The 17,988-nt window shown below is 44.4% G+C and overlaps 1 protein-coding gene and 3 non-coding genes across 4 annotated transcripts; 3 read left to right on the top strand and 1 right to left on the bottom strand.

The window, feature by feature from the left end:
- Positions 1-233: 233 nt before the first annotated feature.
- Positions 234-14,175, top strand: kpnb1 (karyopherin (importin) beta 1). The gene is made up of 22 exons (XM_026348404.1): positions 234-548; positions 1,468-1,526; positions 3,591-3,773; positions 3,865-4,065; positions 4,739-4,891; positions 5,472-5,531; positions 6,568-6,657; positions 7,191-7,301; positions 7,403-7,504; positions 7,598-7,822; positions 7,943-8,134; positions 8,489-8,619; positions 9,534-9,681; positions 9,803-9,874; positions 10,353-10,497; positions 11,082-11,164; positions 11,277-11,384; positions 11,775-11,918; positions 12,408-12,513; positions 12,765-12,879; positions 13,412-13,573; positions 13,908-14,175. Coding segments are annotated over exons 1-22 (2,631 nt in total). The 5' UTR covers positions 234-508; the 3' UTR covers positions 13,909-14,175.
- LOC113163972 lies at positions 12,545-12,687 on the top strand. The gene has a single exon (XR_003298960.1). It is a non-coding gene; the product is annotated as a small nucleolar RNA SNORA79 (small nucleolar RNA).
- Positions 14,176-16,359: 2,184 nt separating the features above from the next.
- trnas-uga lies at positions 16,360-16,441 on the bottom strand. The gene has a single exon. It is a non-coding gene; the product is annotated as a tRNA-Ser (tRNA).
- A 1,430-nt stretch (positions 16,442-17,871) lies between these two features.
- Positions 17,872-17,953, top strand: trnas-uga. The gene has a single exon. It is a non-coding gene; the product is annotated as a tRNA-Ser (tRNA).
- The last annotated feature ends 35 nt before the right edge of the window (positions 17,954-17,988 follow it).

The following is a 17,988-nucleotide window of genomic DNA, read 5'->3' on the forward strand; positions in this document are numbered from 1 at the left end:
TCAGTAACTGAAACTGCATTTAAGGGCCAAACACGGACACTTATTCTTTGCACACTTAATTAATAATAATTAATAATAATTCATCAAACTAATTCTGACCCTCCATACGATCGTATCACATAAACACACGTGTGTGTTAGTGTGCATATATGGACGATACAGCTGGGAAATACTCCGACGGCCCCTGAACGCACCACGTCAGCGTCACCGTGCGTGATATCCCTCCGCGGGAGAGCAGCGCGCGGCCCTTTCCCTCCCGACAACACAGGAGGCGAACGGGCGGAGAACGACCACACGGAACTCTGCGGCACGGACCTCGTCGTTTCCCGGACCATCCGAGTGAAAAACGCCGAGCTCGCACCAGGGAAACCTCCGCCTCGTTTTTCACCGACTGAAGTCGCCCTGTGGCTGGCACCGAGTGAGCTCCGTGGAAGAAAAATAATCCCGCTGAGAGCGCTGCGCGGCAACCGAAAGTGTCCGAGTGCAGAGCGAGAGAGCCGGGGACGGAATGGAGCTCATCACTATCCTCGAGAAAACGGTCTCTCCAGGTGAGTGTCGAAGCCCGCAGCTCACACACAACATGCGGGAGCTCTGAGGGGGAGGGTTTCGGGCGGCAGCCGCTTTGTTGGCACGGCGGCCGGCAGCTCCGGTGGACCGGTGAAAGTTTGAGGGAGGGAAATGCTTCGACAGCGAGCTGCTAATGCTAGCTCTGCTAGCTCTGCTGCTAACATCACGGCCTCAATGCCGTTGACACCGCTGCTGACTGAGCATTCAGACGGACGTTTAATCACAGTTTATCGGTGTAAACAACCCACTGGTCCGCTCAGGGAAAACCTAAAGTCGTTACTACATCATAATAACACAGATCTATCTCCGTAGGCGATATCCTGACAGCTGTGTGCAGCCGGTTAGCAGCGGCGACCCTGCCCATGCCCGATGTAGCTGCCCCGCTAACCTGTTAGCCGTTAACTTACATCATTCAAACTATCGGCCGCTTCCTCGCACGCCTCTCCCGGCTAACGTTACCGTAGAACCGCTGAGAGGGTCGAACTATATCCCTCTGTCATTAAACATCTCCAATAGCTTTGAACTGGCTCATTGTTCTTTACAGGGTTTGTTCATAACTGATTTTATTCTCTTACTCCTGTCACCGGCTAACGTTAGCATGCTAACCGAGAATATCCTGCTAACACGCATGTTTGAGCCTCGGTGTGTTTCTCCAGCCAAACCGGTGTTATCATCAGACACACTAGTGACACACATTAATGGCAACAATTCTTTTGTAATACTGTGCGCCGCGTTCATAGAATAGCTATTAAATGTGTTAAACTACCCAATTCGGGGCTCATACTGAACCTTCGTATTGAAGGCGTGTGTTAGCCTAAATGCTAGCCGTATCTGTCAGCTACTTAGCTAACATTACACTGAATCACCCTCTCCCCCTTTCTCCCCCCTCTCTCTCCGCAGATCGGAATGAGCTGGAGGCGGCACAGAAGTTTCTGGAGCAGGCGGCAATAGAGAACCTGGTTAGTATACTGGTTTTCAGGTGGTGTTACTGGTCAGGGTGGAGGAGAAGTTAGCTGAGCTGCATGGTGCAGAGAGGAGCTCAGGACAACTGTAGCCCGCCCGGCTGCTGCTGCCTCCCCTCCTCCCCCCTTAACACACATGCTGTCTGCTACACCCATCTGATGTGGTGCGGGCTCCAGATCCGGGATCAAACTGTTCACCTGGTTCAAATGATTTTATAGAGGTTTAATAGGTCAGGTTAGTGACGGTCACCACCTTTTATTGGGTGATATAAATTACATTTATTGGCTCAAGGAGTTTGACTCTGTTGCACAGTAAAAAATAACTGTCAGGAAAATAGTGTTAATTTTGTGAGCGAAATTTAGAGTAAAATATTTTTCATTTTTTGAAGATTTTTCATTACAAAGACTAAAGATCTAAAATGAACATGGAAACAAGGATGAAAAGTTATACAGCACTACTGAGAAGCTGCACATGCATTTTCATAAACAAGTAAATTCAGTAAAATATACAAATATAAAGTCATTTATAATCAGGATGTAGGATTACTTTGTCCATATTCTCCTTTATAAGCGAACTTATCCTGCTTACGATGTAGCAGCTTTTGAATAAATGTGCTTTAACACGGTTTAAATTGCACCAGTACGCAAATGCAGTGTAGTAGTCACGTAGTCAATAGTGGTTTTTCTTCCACCATGCCGAGTGGGCTAATGTCTTACATTTAGAAAAGAAAAAAAAATACAGTATCATAATTGAAAACCACATACCTGTCTAACGGACAAATATAAGTTTATCTGCATTTGAAGAGCTGAATCCTGAATTACACTGTAATAGAGCCGCTTTTGGGGATTATTACATACGTAGTGGCGACCATAACGAACGTCAGGACATATCCGAGTCTGTGCTGGTCAGTAATCCACTGCCACTGTAGTCAGAGCTTGTGATTCCACCAGCAGCACTGCAGCATGTCTCAGAAGCAGCTCACTGTCATTGTTTACAGGCCTGTAAGTTCTTTACTGTGAATACTGTCAATTTGTAGTCAATTAATCTCTAAAACTGACAACAAGCTGTGTTGTTGGTGACCATGCACTGTGACCTCCAGAGGCTCTAAAAGCAATGCTGTTTACAGATAAAGTACGGTACCTGTATTTTCATTAGGAAGAAAGATGTCACCATGTGTCACTGCCACAGGGTGTCTTAAAAGTTTTCACAAGGTAATCGACAAATATGACACAGGAAAAAACTAAACCAGTCACACACAGTTTGACAGTAACAAAAATATAAAGTTTCCTGCTTGATCTTTTCATTTCAGCCTGATATGGTTGGTTACATTCAGAAGGCTTTTTGTATACCAAATACAAGTACTGTGGAGTTCTGAAGTACTTGTGCTGTTGGTTTAGTACGTGTAAAACGTGTATTCAATTTAGCCCAGTGAACCTGTGAAGACCTAAAAGGTAAAATCAAGTGTCTGATAGAAGTTGTTTACCTGCAGTGTATGAACAGGTTCCTTCTCTGCTGAAATAGTTGTCTTCCAGTTTGAACTGTGCTGTGCCGAGTGTGGGAGTAAAGAGCTGTTTAGACGGATGGAGCTGCAGAGGACAGTGATGATCAGACATGGAGGAAAATCACAAAGGACAAACTGACGTTATTTCTGCTCAGTGTGGCGATGTGTCAGAGCATGATGGGATGTTTTGACTGATGACACAACGCTCACTAGTGTTTCAGGGAGATTAATACACAGCTGCATTCTGCAGAGACATTCACATGTTAAGAGAACTTTAATTGCTTTTTCTCACTCTAGATGCTGTAGTCCCTTCTGATTGGACTGAAGAAGACTTAGTTTAATGAAATGTAATATTTTATAGTTTGCCATGCTTGTGTGGGTGCTAGAAGGTCATTTGTTAAATGTCTTGAGTGTTTTCCTAAAATATTCAGTAGTTTTCAGGCTGACGACCACAGTCATGGTTATTTTAGAAACAACTGAGTTCTCAGTTGCAGTGGAACTTAAAAAAGAAGTTGTGGAGTTTTGTTTATTCCTCTAATCTCTTCTTTTCCTCCCCTAGCCCACGTTTCTGGTGGAGCTGTCTAAAGTGCTAGCCAACCCGGGCAACACTCAGGTGGCTCGAGTGGCTGCAGGTCTGCAGGTGAAGAACTCACTGACCTCCAAAGACCCAGATGTTAAAACGCAGTACCAGCAGAGATGGCTGGCCATCGACGCCAACGCTCGCCGCGAGATCAAGAACTACGTAAGCACTCCTGACCCCCCACTCTGGCTTTATTTATGGTTTATTAATATTAGCGTCTCATCATGTCTCCCCCCTCCTCTGCGTTTCCCAGGTTTTACAGACTCTGGGCACAGAGACGTACCGGCCCAGCTCTGCGTCACAGTGCGTCGCCGGGATCGCATGTGCAGAGATTCCCGTCAACCAGTGGCCCGAGCTGATCCCACAGCTGGTGGCCAATGTCACCGACCCCTCCAGCACTGAACACATGAAGGAGTCCACGCTGGAGGCTATCGGATACATCTGCCAGGACATCGTGAGTGAAGCCACGCACTGACGACAAGAATAGTAGTTATTAATCTTAATCCAAAGAAACATCAAACATCACTATGTTTGAAGTACATGTAAAATAAAGCATAAGGTCTGAACCAGAAGTATTTTTTTCTCATTACAGTTTTGGGAAAATGTATTTTGGATTTACTGTGTAGACTGTTGATGTGTTTCTGACGATTTTATCCTACTTCATCAGATTTTCCTCCTGTAGTGCAGAATTACAGTTATAACTTGACTTATCAGAACATCAAACCCACAAAAACAAGACATTTGATAACATAGATACAGAACAGTACAATAAGAAAGCTGTCACCAGATGTAATATGAAAGTTATGTTGTAAATCAAATAAAACAAAGCATAAAACCACAATACAGAAAAAATCGATTCTAACGCTAAGTGACATAGCTTTTTAAGCATGCTGCTGTATTTAGGCTGTATGCACGTGCAGTAGCCCTAGGTAGGACACATTTCTTGAACATGTGCAGAACTTCAGGTTGTGAAGGTTGTGTATTACTGACATGTCTGAGTTCCTTATTCAATGGTTCCTACACTTTCAGGCTCCTCATACTAGGTGACATAAAGTGTCACAGAGAGGAACTTTAAATGCTGTGTTTTTCAGGCCAGTACAGGAACCGTAACCCAGTTTATTTTTCAGGACCCAGAGCAACTGCAGGAAAATGCCAACCAGATCCTGACAGCCATCATCCAGGGCATGAGGAAGGAGGAGCCCAGTAACAACGTAAAACTGGCCGCTACCAATGCCCTGCTCAACTCTCTGGAGTTCACCAAAGCCAACTTTGACAAGGAGGTAAACACACACACACTTTTGTATGAAAGTCAGTGTGAGGACACTCATTGACATAATTCACCCCCTACAGTTGCATAGGCCATGCTAATCTACTGTACACATTTTTAATTTATCACATGTACTGCCTTATGCCAACTCTAACCAAAACTTTCTCAAACCGAAAATTGCTCTTTAAACATCCTTCTCATTATGAGGACCGACTTAAATGTCCTCACTTTGTAAAAATGTTCTCAGTCCAGTGGTTAAAATTTCATGCTGGTCCTCACAGTGATAGACATACAAACACTAATTGCACAGCTGAGTGAATTCACTAAAAGCTTTTCATCTACATTTGGAAAATGATGTTGTCTTATGCTGCTGTAGTAGAATATAGGCAGGTCTGAAAACAAAGGCTGAAAAGTTAACTGTGGATTTTACTACTGTCCAACTTTCAACCTTCTGACTTGTTGACTTTTGTTTTAATTTTGTCTGAATTAAAATTTGTACTTTTAATTTTACTGTAAAGGGTTAAAGTTCAGTTTATTTGATTTATTCAGGTTTTTGTTTTGTTAAAAATATTTCCTTTTTATTGTTGTTTCAGACTGAGAGACACTTCATCATGCAGGTGGTTTGTGAAGCGACACAGTGTCCCGACACCAGAGTGAGTGTTTCCAGCATTAAACCAGCTGCTTGTTTTTTCTCTCTTTCTGTTAAGTTAATAGTTTCTGTATGATCCTCAGCTCTTAAATAACAGAGAACTTTATTATTTGACAAGTTTTTTGCTATGTGCATTTTGTCAGGCTGAGTATAAACTGTAACAGGTACCTGGGACCTGTGCGTATGTGCATCAGTTTACACCAGACCTGGGCAAATTAAGGCCCCGCGGGCCACATCCGGCCCTTTGTACGTCCCTGTCCGGCCTGCGTGAGGCCAATCATAAACACCATAAATTAAACTTTTATTTTGAAATTTTATTTTGAAAAGCGTTACGTCGCTACGTATGCACGTCGTAGACGTAGCACCTTCACTCGCGTATACACGTGTGTGAGTGAAGGTGATGCTGTTCGCCAGGTTATCCCCAAGATGTCGGCACACCCCAAGAAAAGAAAAGTTGATAACGAATGCCGTATTTTCAACAAAACATGGACTTCCAAATATTTCTTTACAGAAATTAAAGGCAAAGCAGTGTGCTTAGTCTGTGGTACACAGGTTGCTGTGTTTAAAGAATATAATTTGAATCGCCACTACACCACCAAGCATGAAGATAAATACAGAAATCTGTCTGGTGAAGAGCGTGCAAGGGAGTCTGATGCATTGCTTGCAAAACTACAAACCCAACAAGGATTTTTCACTAAACTTCACACTCCCAGAGATGCAGCCGTCAGGACAAGTTATGTCATTTCTCACAAAATCGCCAGAAAAAGTAAGGCGTTTTCCGACGGAGAGTTTATTAAGGAGTGTTTATTGGACTCTGCTGCGCTGATGTGCCCAGAGAAAAAAGGCGCATTTGAGAGTTGGTGGCCCTCTGACACAATTCAGGCTTCTCATGCGGCCCCTGATAAAAATTAATTGCCCACCCCTGGTTTACACAGATGTTTTTTTACACTGATCCCGACAACTGCACAAGCAAGTGGTGCTGTGCTTGCTCATTACCTGTTGTTTCCTGTTAAACCTGCTACCTGTTTTTTTGTTCTTAGGTGCGCGTGGCAGCGTTGCAGAACCTAGTGAAAATCATGTCTCTGTATTATCAGTACATGGAGACGTACATGGGCCCTGCTCTGTTCGCGGTAAGAAGTCAACATGTGACATGAACTGTGGCTCACTTCGCACCGCAGGGCTGAACTTCAGCTCATGTCTGATGCATTTTATCTTTTCTGTCTGTTTTAAAATCCTCGTTAGCTGTGTGTTCAGTTTGTTTACTGTACCTGGGTCAGATTATCAGTTTCATCTAAACGTGTATCTGTGGGTCTTAAATGTTAGCCGGTCTGTGTAAGACAAAGTTTGGGTCGGTGTCATCAGATGTGTTGCTGCTGTCGACCACAGTCACTTAACACAAGTGTTAAATGAAATATTTCAGTAAAAACTTAACTGCTTATAATCTGTTCATTCACATTTATTAACTATTACTAGTGATTTATGGAAATAATTCATTTGCTTAGTAAATATTTTTCTGTCCCTTTTTATTAAGCCTTATTTATTCCTACAAAATAAGATGTCTTTAAAGCAGAAGCTCAAAAATGTTAAATTTAATGTTATTTATTTTTCCTTGATGCCCATCCTTTTGTCTGCTTTCTCTTCTTTAATTTCTCCTTCCTCTCAGATCACCATTGAAGCGATGAAGAGCGACATCGATGAGGTGGCTTTACAGGGCATTGAGTTCTGGTCCAACGTCTGTGATGAGGAGATGGATTTGGCCATCGAGGCCTCAGAGGTGAGTGTGTGAAGGATTTTATTACCTTTGAAATTTAAAAAATGTTTTTTAATCCTTTGACATCAACTGGTTTAAAATAAACACCTCCCTCTCCAACACAGGCCTCGGAGCAGGGACGCCCCCCAGAGCACACCAGTAAATTCTATGCCAAAGGGGCACTGCAGTACCTGGTTCCCATCCTGACCCAGACCCTCACCAAACAGGTGACAGACATGAAGTCCTCCGTGAACACCCTCAGAGTTTGTTCCTTTACAGTGGCTTATGGTTCGTTTCACTTTTGCTCTAAACCTTAACAGGACGAAAATGATGACGACGACGACTGGAACCCCTGTAAGGCAGCAGGAGTGTGTCTGATGCTTCTGGCGACCTGCTGCGAGGATGACGTGGTTCCTCACGTTCTGCCCTTCATCAAAGAGCACATCAAACACCCAGACTGGCGCTACCGCGACGCCTCTGTCATGGCCTTTGGATCCATCCTGGAAGGACCTGAGCTCAACCAGCTCAAACCGCTCGTCATACAGGTGAGTCACCACCGCCTGGTTACTGTCAGGACTGTTGATGCTGTTAAGTTTCTGAACGGGAAGAAAGACGAGAAGACTAGATCCTGTTCAGTAAGTTTACTTTGTTCCCCCTCCCTGCAGGCAATGCCGACTCTGATCGAGCTAATGAAGGACCCCAGCGTGGTGGTGAGGGACACCACAGCATGGACTGTTGGAAGGATCTGTGAGCTGCTGCCTGAAGCCGCCATCAACGAGGTCTACCTGGCCCCCCTGCTGCAGTGTCTGATCGAGGGTCTGGGGGCCGAGCCTAGGGTGGCCTCCAATGTCTGCTGGGTGAGATCCTCTTCTTGAAAGTCTACTTTCTATCGCTCCCATTTAGTAGTTTTTCTGTAAGACGATGGCTATGTGGCTAATATATAAACCAGTTCAAGGGGAACTGTCTAAACTTTGGATTATATTATATGTACAGTACTTTGTAAACCTATTAGTTTAACCAGGAGCTAAGATTGTAAAGGTTGTGAGGATCCAGAGCTCAGTTTTCTTTCTTGGTTCTTGAAACATCTGGAAAAAATTTAGTAGTTTAGTTTGAGAAACATGGTTGATATTCAGAACTCCTTCAGACTGAGCTGATGCTCAAGATTTAGCGCGAACATGTGAATGAATGTGATCTCTTCTTCCTCCCATCAGGCGTTCTCGTCTCTGGCTGAGGCAGCCTACGAGGCCACTGACACTGCAGAGGGCCAGGAGGAGCCCAGCACTTACTGTCTGTCCTCATCCTTCGAAATCATCGTCCAGAAACTCCTGGAGACCACAGACAGGTAGAGTCACGAGACACTGTTTGGATTAGATTATAGTGAAAATACAGAAAAACAAAGTTCATGGGTAGTTTATTTATTTGTAGGTTGTTCTTATGATTTTGTTGCTGCACAACTGGCTCTAACATAAGTGTCTGTGGTGAGATAGTTTCCTGTTGCAGAACCCGTGGTTTCAGTGTTAAATGAGAAACTTCAAATGCAGCCGAGCGTTTCGCAGTTGAAGAGGAAAATATGAAAATGATAATCTGCTGCAGAAACACTCACACAGAAGACTGGTAACTGTAGAACAAAGTCACCGAGTGATAAACGATAAAAAAGCAATAATGACTCAAAAGAAATACGGTAATGACAACTTAAAGTTGATGTCACCCATGTGGAGTCGCTCCACTCTTGTCTCCAGACAGTTTCAACGTTTTAGCCAAACAAAACAAAAGGTATACAGGTAGTCATCGTAGCAGGCACAGGTAAACGGAGGACTTTCCTCATGACATGGCGCCTCCGTCCCCCAACACAGCATCTTACCATTCTCTGTAGTCTTCTGGTTTATGGTTATTTTATGTTCTACAGGCACAAGTGAGTTACTGAAGGCTCCACAGCAGGACTCACTTTTACTAAAAATTTTGTTCCAGTCCAGTTCCAGGATCTGTGCTTGGTCGTAAACTCTATATTCTTAATTCAAATAGCTTGGTATGGTCCAAATATTTATTTCCCATGTTCCCACTAATGATTGGACTTGGAGCAATAACAATAATAGTAATAATAATAGCAATCTTTATACCGTTACCAGCTGCGTCACTTTCATGTTTTAAATCTTTAACTGTCCTGACTAATTTTAACCCAGGCAGAAAGTAATCCCCTGCTAAAATGAAAAGTCAAGGGTGTTTGAATCAGAATAACGCTGAATGTTTGCTGTTCAGGCCCGACGGGCACCAGAACAACTTGCGCTCTGCTGCCTATGAGGCTCTGATGGAAATAGTCAAGAACAGCGCCAAGGACTGCTATCCTGCAGTCCAAAAGACCACACTGGTCATCATGGAGAGACTGCAGCAGGTCCTGCAGATGGAGGTGAGACTGGATCAGGACATGTAGCAACATCTTAAAAATATTTTAATTTAATTAAAATAAATTTTAATTATAATTTGAAGAGACACTTTCTGTTTAATGACAACTTTTGGTGTGTCCCCAGTCTCACATCCAGAGCACGTCAGACAGGATTCAGTTCAACGACCTGCAGTCACTGCTGTGTGCCACCCTACAGGTGAGACCACATACCTGAGCTGAGGTGGGTGTTCATGCTCCTGTAAGTCACTCTATCATCATATGCAAGGAATATAAGGAACCTGTGGGTTAGTAGTGGGTAGCTGTGTCGGCACTCAAAGGTCATTTCTAAGGGAAGATGCTCCACTCTGTAGCGTCTTTGTGCCACCATGTGTTGACTTGGTTACAGAAAATCTGCCCGAATGTGACGTCTTCAGTCTAAAGGATCTTCTCACATCAGTTTGAGTCCCATTCTCTGTTAGTGAAGCTAATAAACTCAAATTTGCTTTTTAGGGATTAAGAAATAAATGAATAAACACTGAGTTACAGCTTTGTTTGTTAGAAACCAGTTGGAACATATTTCTACTATGGTTGTACTGAAAAAACACCTGGGTTATACAGACTCTTATTGTGAAATTGAACACAGCTGCACCTTCAAAGTAAAAGTCACACTGACATTTTGCTGCATCTTATTTTAGAACGTTCTACGTAAAGTTCAGCATCAGGACGCCCTCCAGATCTCAGACGTAGTGATGGCGTCTCTGCTGAGGATGTTTCAGAGCACAGCTGGCTCGGGAGGAGTTCAGGAGGACGCTCTGATGGCCGTGTCCACGCTGGTGGAAGGTATACACCCGATAATTAGTTGGTTTTTTGTTTTTTGTTTTTTTTCTAGTGTAAAACACTGAAATATTACATTAAATGAAACTGATTTAAATAGAGAAACTTGGCGCATATTTGTATATTTATTAGAAAAAACTAAAATACTGTGATAGATTCCAAATGTCACCAAACACATATTTGTTGTGGAAGGACATAAAATATTCTCGGGTCTTAAAAAGCATTAGACTGTGCACAATCGGAACCTGACGCATTAAAAAAATGAACTGATAAAAGTGGATAAATGGAGACCAGATGGTCATATCCTCTTCATCAGGAGTGTCCAATCCCGGCCCTCGAGAGCCACTATCCTGCTAGTTTCCCTACCATCTCTGCCTTACCCACTGCTGATTACCTGGATCAGCTGTGTTCAACCAATCAGAACCTGGAAGTGCAGGGCTGGTTGCAAAACAAGCTGGACAGTGACTCTCGAGGACCAGGATTGGACACCCCTGCTCTTGACCAAAGTGAGTTACAGCTGAGGCCAAGCTTTCAACCTTCACCACATGGCGGCGCTGTTGTTAAGATTTATCTTGGGTTTTGTGTTCCAGTTCTGGGCAGTGACTTCCAGAAATACATGGATGCCTTCAAGCCTTTCCTGGCGATCGGACTGAAAAATTATGCTGAGTATCAGGTGAGACGTTAAATCTGTGACGTGAAGATCCAAACCTCTGGCTCCTTAAATCTAAAACCAGTTTAAGCAGCTGCTGTGGTGACACCTTCAGATATTAATGATGTTTTTCCAGGTGTGTCTAGCGGCGGTGGGTCTGGTGTGTGACCTCTGCAGAGCTCTGATGTCCAACATCCTGCCTTACTGTGACGAGATCATGCAGCTGCTGCTCGAGAACCTGGGGGTGAGGAGGAGGAACTTTTCGCTGATCAACTCGATGTCATCTGTCACCCACTCTTCTTTCTTTAAGTTCCTCTTTTTGGTTCCCCTCCTCTTCTCTTCTCACTTTCACTTCCCTCTCTCTACATTCATCCATGTGAAGTTTGGTCTGTGAGGATAAACCATGCACCACGCTGACTGTGATGTAAAACCAACCACTTGTATCTGAGACCTGCACACTGTTCCATCTGTTTTGAATGTTTTTATTTTTCCTTCCAGTTCTTCTCTAGTGATTCCCTTTAGTTTATGTAAATGAACCTGTAGTTTGTGTTAGTTTCTCCTCCACACTGTCTCATCCATCTTTTTCCTTTCCACCTTCTTCTCTTGGTTCATTTTTCTCTGAATGTATTTGCAGAACGAGAACGTCCACAGGTCGGTGAAGCCTCAGATCCTCTCGGCATTCGGTGACATTGCTCTGGCCATCGGGGGAGAGTTTAAGAAGTACCTGGACATCGTCCTGGATACGCTGCAGCAGGCGTCACAGGCTCAGGTTGACAGGGTGAGTAAATGCATGGAAGTATACCTGGGTTTAAATGGTTCTCTAGGTTTAATCATTCTAATAAATGATCGTCATCATTTTATTATAAAGCATTTGTTAAAGTTCTGACTGGTTCCGACCCGTTTTTTTGTTTTTGTTTGTTTGTTTGTTTTTTCCATCAATTATTTTCTTAGTTGATTAATGGACCTAGTTTTAGCAGTAAATAATAATGAACCAATAAAGTGTGAAGTTTGGTCTGTGAGGATAAATCATGCACCACGCTGACTGTGATGTAAAACCAACCACCTGTATCTGAGACCTGCACACTTTGGTCTGTTCACTGACCCGGTTTCTTCCACTTAAAGGAATATTCTCACTGTGATTTATGGAAAAATAAATAGTCATTTTGAATAAGACTAGTGCTGTGAAGTACCAGATCCTTCAAAAGTCTTCTGGACTTCAGACTGAGCTCAGCTGAACCTGAATTATTTTTTCCTGTGTCTGTTTCAGACGGACTATGACATGGTGGACTACCTTAACGAGCTGAGGGAGGGCTGTCTGGAGGCGTACACCGGGATCATCCAGGGCCTGAAGGGCGACCAGGAGAACGTGCACCGTAAGACACATAAACCACACATAAACCACACCGACGTCGGTTCCTCCTCCTGGCTGCAGTGAATCAGGAGGATTTTACGACGTCGCAGAGAAATCTGGGTCTTTTTCACCCGGGAAGCTTCAGGCTGTAGCCAAAACTTAAAACTGCTTCCTGGTTTTGCGGGACCCAACAAAGCAAAAAAAAAAACAGACTCATGAACTCTACAGGTGTTTGTTTGAACTCCTGTTTTAATTTCTTCCCTTTCTTCACAGCTGATGTGATGTTGGTCCAGCCTCGGGTGGAGTTCATCCTCTCCTTTATCCATCACATAGCTGAGGACGAGGACCGCTCTGATGGAGTGGTGGGCAACGCTGCCGGACTCATCGGGTAAGAAGCTGCTGGATGAGGATCCGAGCCTGTGTCCTTTTATAAACATAACACGTCTCAGGTGCGTTTGGTCTGTGAAGAGAAATCATGCACCACTCTGACAGTGTGATGTATAAAACAACCACAACATCTGAGACCAATACACAAATTAGATGATTTGTTCCATTTTTATCCTCTGAGGTTTTGTCTCAAACGTGTTTTAGTGCTGCAGGTTTGAGTTCTGTTGACCTTCTCAAACATATCGAGTGGTTCAGTGTTGATGTGCATTAGAAGTAATTCAGCTTATGAAGGTTGTATCATGAGTGACAGATGACAAATGACCTGAAGGTGAGAAAGAAACAGACCGACGTATTAAACACCTCGACATCTGGTTTGAAAACTGAACTGGGAGGAATAAAAAAATATTCTATTTGCTTTCTTTTATTCTGGTGAAATGTTCCTTTGTCCTTCCTGGTTCCTGTTTCAATTCCTTCATAGTAAAAGCCTCAGCAGTAGCAGCCTGTTGACCTGTGTTTGTTTCCTGTGCGCTTAGCGACCTGTGCACAGCGTTCGGTAAAGACGTGATGAAGCTGGTGGAGGTTCGTCCGTTCATCAACGACCTGCTGACAGAGGGGCGACGCTCCAAAACCAGCAAGACCAAGATGCTGGCCACCTGGGCCACCAAGGAGCTCCGCAAACTCAAGAGCCAGGCCTGGTGAGTCTCACATGGGCGGTCAGCTCTTACTCAGACAACCCTGAACTTTGATGCAGGTTCACGAACAGTAACGGGTCAAATAAAAGTCGAGCGCAGCAGAGTCGCTCACTTGCTGGGTCCTGACTCCTGAAACGGTTCAGAGATTTATCCCTCAGATCTACACATCTGGACAGTTGCCACTCAGTGTGATGTTCAAACGACCACAACATCTAAGACGACACACGTTACTGTGGTTATGGGAGTCACCCAGCCTGGTTTCGTCTCTGTAAATGTCCAGCACACGACCCCGTCTGTCGTTCCTGCTCTGACTCGGTTTCTTTTTCTTCTGTTTCAGATTGTCGCTGGTGGGGAGAAAGCGAGCGAGAGCTGTGTGAGAGATCGACATCAGTGAACAATGAGGACAAACTGCCCCCACTGGAATTAACTCTTCTGTCTTTGTCGCGAACGTCCGGTCGAAGCAGAAGTGAAGTGAGATGAGTGTCTGTGTGAGAGAGAGATGTGTGAGCGAGCTAGAGATGACATCACACCACCACCCTCCCCCCCCCCTTCTCCCTGGACTGGCCTGTGGACTGGACTCTGACTCCCCCCCCCCCCCCCCCCCCCCCCCCCCCCCCCCAAACTAAACAAACAACTCTGAGCCCCCCCGCCTTCCTCCTCCTCTTCTTCCCACAATCCACCTCTCTCGCCGTAGCCGGGCTCTCCTACGACATGACGCCCCCCCCGCCGCCACCACCCCCACCGCGGGAGGAGGAGGGGGTAAAAACGACGACAGACTTTTGTGGAATCAAAGATGAAACTCGGGCAGACTTTGTGGACTTCTGTGGAAAACTTCAGATTTTTGTTGCTCTTATTTTTCTTTTCTTCTTCTTCTTCTTCTTCTTCTTCTTCCGAGCACTAAACCAGCGAAGGAGATCTGATGGACACCAACACCCAAACAACAACAGCACTAAATTCCTTCAAAATAAAAGTAAGCATTCCTCAGAGGAGCGAGTGCCAAATGGAAACCGACCTGTAAGCCGGGCGGTGCGAGCTGCTGGTGGAGCGTTTCAGTTTTTGTTTCCCCGCTGCACTTTGGTTCGGGAAAAGGTCACTCACCATTTTTGCTTGTTTAAAAAGAGAAATCTGAATTGAAGACGTTTGTATAAGGTTATATTTTTCCATTGCTATGATGAAAATAAAATAAAAAATATGAAACATTCCCCAAGCAGTTCTGGTGATTTCGGTCTTTCTTGTCGTCTCTTGGACTCCTGGACTTAACCGTTCTGGACTCTGATTGGAACTGTCGGTTGTTCACTCGACGCCACAAAGAACCATGATTTTGTTTTTTGTCGGTTTTCACTTCGTGGCTTGTTTGGTAGCAGCAGCTCTGCGGTCGCTCCTCGCCGACTGATGGAGGAGTTCTATTGGGACGTGAGGTCTGAATGCTGCAGAAACCTGCGGGCGTGCCCAGCGCCGCCTGTCCACCTCCAACTCCTCGACGTCTGGATCGCTTCACTCTCACTCTGTGATGATAATCAAACATTATAACAGACAAAATATTGGAAATAAAGTTTAAATTTTCCTTTGTTTGAGTTGAAGTGAAGTCTTTCCGGCCTTGGAGGGCTTTTATTTTGTAGAGGTATGGCAGCTGCAGCTGGAACGTACTTCCTGTGTTGATGATAAACCTGCAACTCGATTATTACTGAATTGTGAATCATTTAAAGCCGATCTGCTTTTTATTTCATATTCAACTTTAGTGAACTAATAAAGTCTATATTGTACTGAACCATCTGCTGCAGCTTCTTCTGACGAATCAAAGACGACTTTACAGATGTTTCCTGATGTGATCGGAGGAAGTGAGAGAATCTTAAAAGGAAACGAACCAGATGAAAGTGGTTTTATGAAGAAGTCAGTTACTCAGGTTCCTGTGCTCGATGGTTTTAACTCTTTTAAACTTGCAGTTACTGAATTAAAAGGTCAGAATTTAAAAGTAGAAACAGTGGGAACAAAGTTGTTTAAGTAATAAAAGTATGTGAACCTGTGTGTTTATCAGCCCTGAACGTCGTCTTGCAGACTTGAGCCCGATTCTTCTACAGAACAGCTCCATCTCACAATGTCTGTTCTTCAAATGAGACCGGGCCTCAGACTCACAGCTGATCCTCGTCACACTGACTGAGTCAGGTGGTGTAATCCTAGAGCTTCACATACTTCTGCCACACAGGTTTTTATTAGGGATCTTATCCACAATAAATAAATGAATCAGTGATTTTCTCTGGTTTGTTGAACTAGTTTTAGAACTTGTGTGAAAATCTGATCACGTTTGAGATAATGGGTCATTTTCAGAGTTCAGTTCTTATTAAAATATCCTAAATTAAAAATTGTATTATTAATATTAAGACAAACAGGATCGCGAGGTGCCTCAGTCGGTGTCTTTGTATGCTTGCAGTTAAACTGTCCGATTGATCTTTGACATTAGAAACTAGTTCTGCTTGAAGGTCTTCGTTAAACAAAAGAAGGATAATTGAGTCCTGTGATGCTGATAGAAATCCTTGGATATCGAACAATTAGGCGTCTTTCTGCACAGGTCTCGGTGACTAACGTGTCCAGATCCACTTCTGTTGAGACCCTGTGTTAGTTGGTTTTGGATCAAGGTGTTCTAACTGCAGATGTTCACACAGTTTTACTGTTGTATTAAACAAAAACCAAAGTCCTCCGTTTAGTTCTGCAGCTGTTTACTGCTGGTGTCCGTGATTAAGGTCGGAGTCGTGCTTAGTCCCGGTCCAGGTCTGGACTAAAACCAGAACCGACGCTGCGAGCAGGGTTCGAACCTGCGCGGGGAGACCCCATTGGATTTCAAGTCCAACGCCTTAACCACTCGGCCATCACAGCTGGGACATGAATAGACACTGGACTAGAACACGATCCAGTATTCTGGACTTCTGGTCTGTTCTTTTCTCTCTTCTCTTTCCACTCACCCCAACCGGTCGAGGCAGATGGCCGCCCACCCTGAGCCTGGTTCTGCTGGAGGTTTCTTCCTCTTCTTCTTCTCTTTCGGCTTTTCCCATTAGGGGTCGCCACAGCGAATCATCCTTTTCCACCTAACTCTATCATGAACATCTTCTACCCTAACATTAGCCAACCTCATGTCCTCTGTTATAACATCCATATATCTCCTCCTTGGTCGTCCTCTTGTCCTCCTGCCTGGCAGCTCCATCTCCAACATCCTTCTACCAATATACTCACTATCCCTCCTCTGAACATGTCCAAACCATCTCAGTCTGGCCTCTCTGACTTTGTCGCTAACTCAGGTTGCTTTCACACCTACAGGATTTAGTTCGATTAAATCGCACTCAAGTTCGTTTTCCCTCTTAGTGCGGTTCGTTTTGTCCGGTGTGAACACGGTAATCGCACTCGAGTGCGCAGCAAAACAACCGCACCGAGACCCCCAAAACGAGGTGGTCTCGATCCGCATCATCTAGCGAACTCTGGTGCGGTCCTCCTGGTGAGAACGCGTACCGAACCAAAACGGGACCAAACGCTATGAATCTCGTGTTTTGAGGACTTTGGGTAGTGTGTAGATTCCAATTTCTTTCGTTTGTCCAACAAAAACATGCTGTCTGAATAATGGAGGACAAATGTGGAGACGTGAGGAGGTGAAGTGTCTCACAGACACCAGGTCTGAAGACTCTGCAAGCGATGTAACGTAATAAACAATAATGAACGGGATGATCGATCTGCATTAACATTTATAGTTAAAAATAATCTCCCTACTGTCACACAAACGTACAGTAGAACAACACTTTATCTTCTTCCTATTATTATGTATTTACTTATTATTTCCAGCGGCAGAAACAATCTGACCAATAAGAAGAGAGGACGTTCTCACCTTGTTTGAAGTGACGTGTTTTGGTTCGTTTGGATTTTTACTCAGTGTGAAACGAAACCGAACCGAAGAGAAACTGATACAATGATACAAACTCATCAACTGATTCGGATCAAAGCAAACGAATTAAGGTGTGAAAGCGACCTCAGACAACGTGAGCCGTCCCTCTGATGTGCTCGTTCCTTATTCTGTCTAACCTGGTCACTCCTAAGGAGAACCTCAACATCTTCATCTCTGCTACCTCCATCTCAGCCTCTTGTCTCTTTCTCACTGCTACCGTTTCTAACCCATAGAGCAGAGCTGGTCTCACCACTGTCTTGTACACCTTTCCTTTGAGTCTTGCTGACACTCTTCTGTCACAACACTCCTGACACTTTCTGCAGGTTTCTTCCTCTAAACGAACTCTTTCTTCTCCACCGGACCCACGCTCCTCCGAGCTGTGATGGCCGAGTGGTTAAGGCGTTGGACTTGAAATCCAATGGGGTCTCCCCGCGCAGGTTCGAACCCTGCTCGCAGCGTCGGTTCTGGTTTTAGTCCAGACCTGGACCGGGGA

This window comes from Anabas testudineus, chromosome 8, assembly GCF_900324465.2.
Source record: "Anabas testudineus chromosome 8, fAnaTes1.2, whole genome shotgun sequence".
NCBI lineage: Eukaryota > Metazoa > Chordata > Actinopteri > Anabantiformes > Anabantidae > Anabas > Anabas testudineus.

What these genes read in the sequence shown, in the direction of transcription:
- kpnb1 (XM_026348404.1), top strand. Translation starts at nt 509, where the DNA reads ATGGAGCTCATCACTATCCTCGAGAAAACGGTCTCTCCAG. An exon ending in TGGCCATCGAGGCCTCAGAG is followed by an intron (nt 7,302 to 7,402) that starts GTGAGTGTGTGA and finishes TCTCCAACACAG; the next exon opens with GCCTCGGAGCAGGGACGCCC. An exon ending in CTCCTGGAGACCACAGACAG is followed by an intron (nt 8,620 to 9,533) that starts GTAGAGTCACGA and finishes TTTGCTGTTCAG; the next exon opens with GCCCGACGGGCACCAGAACA.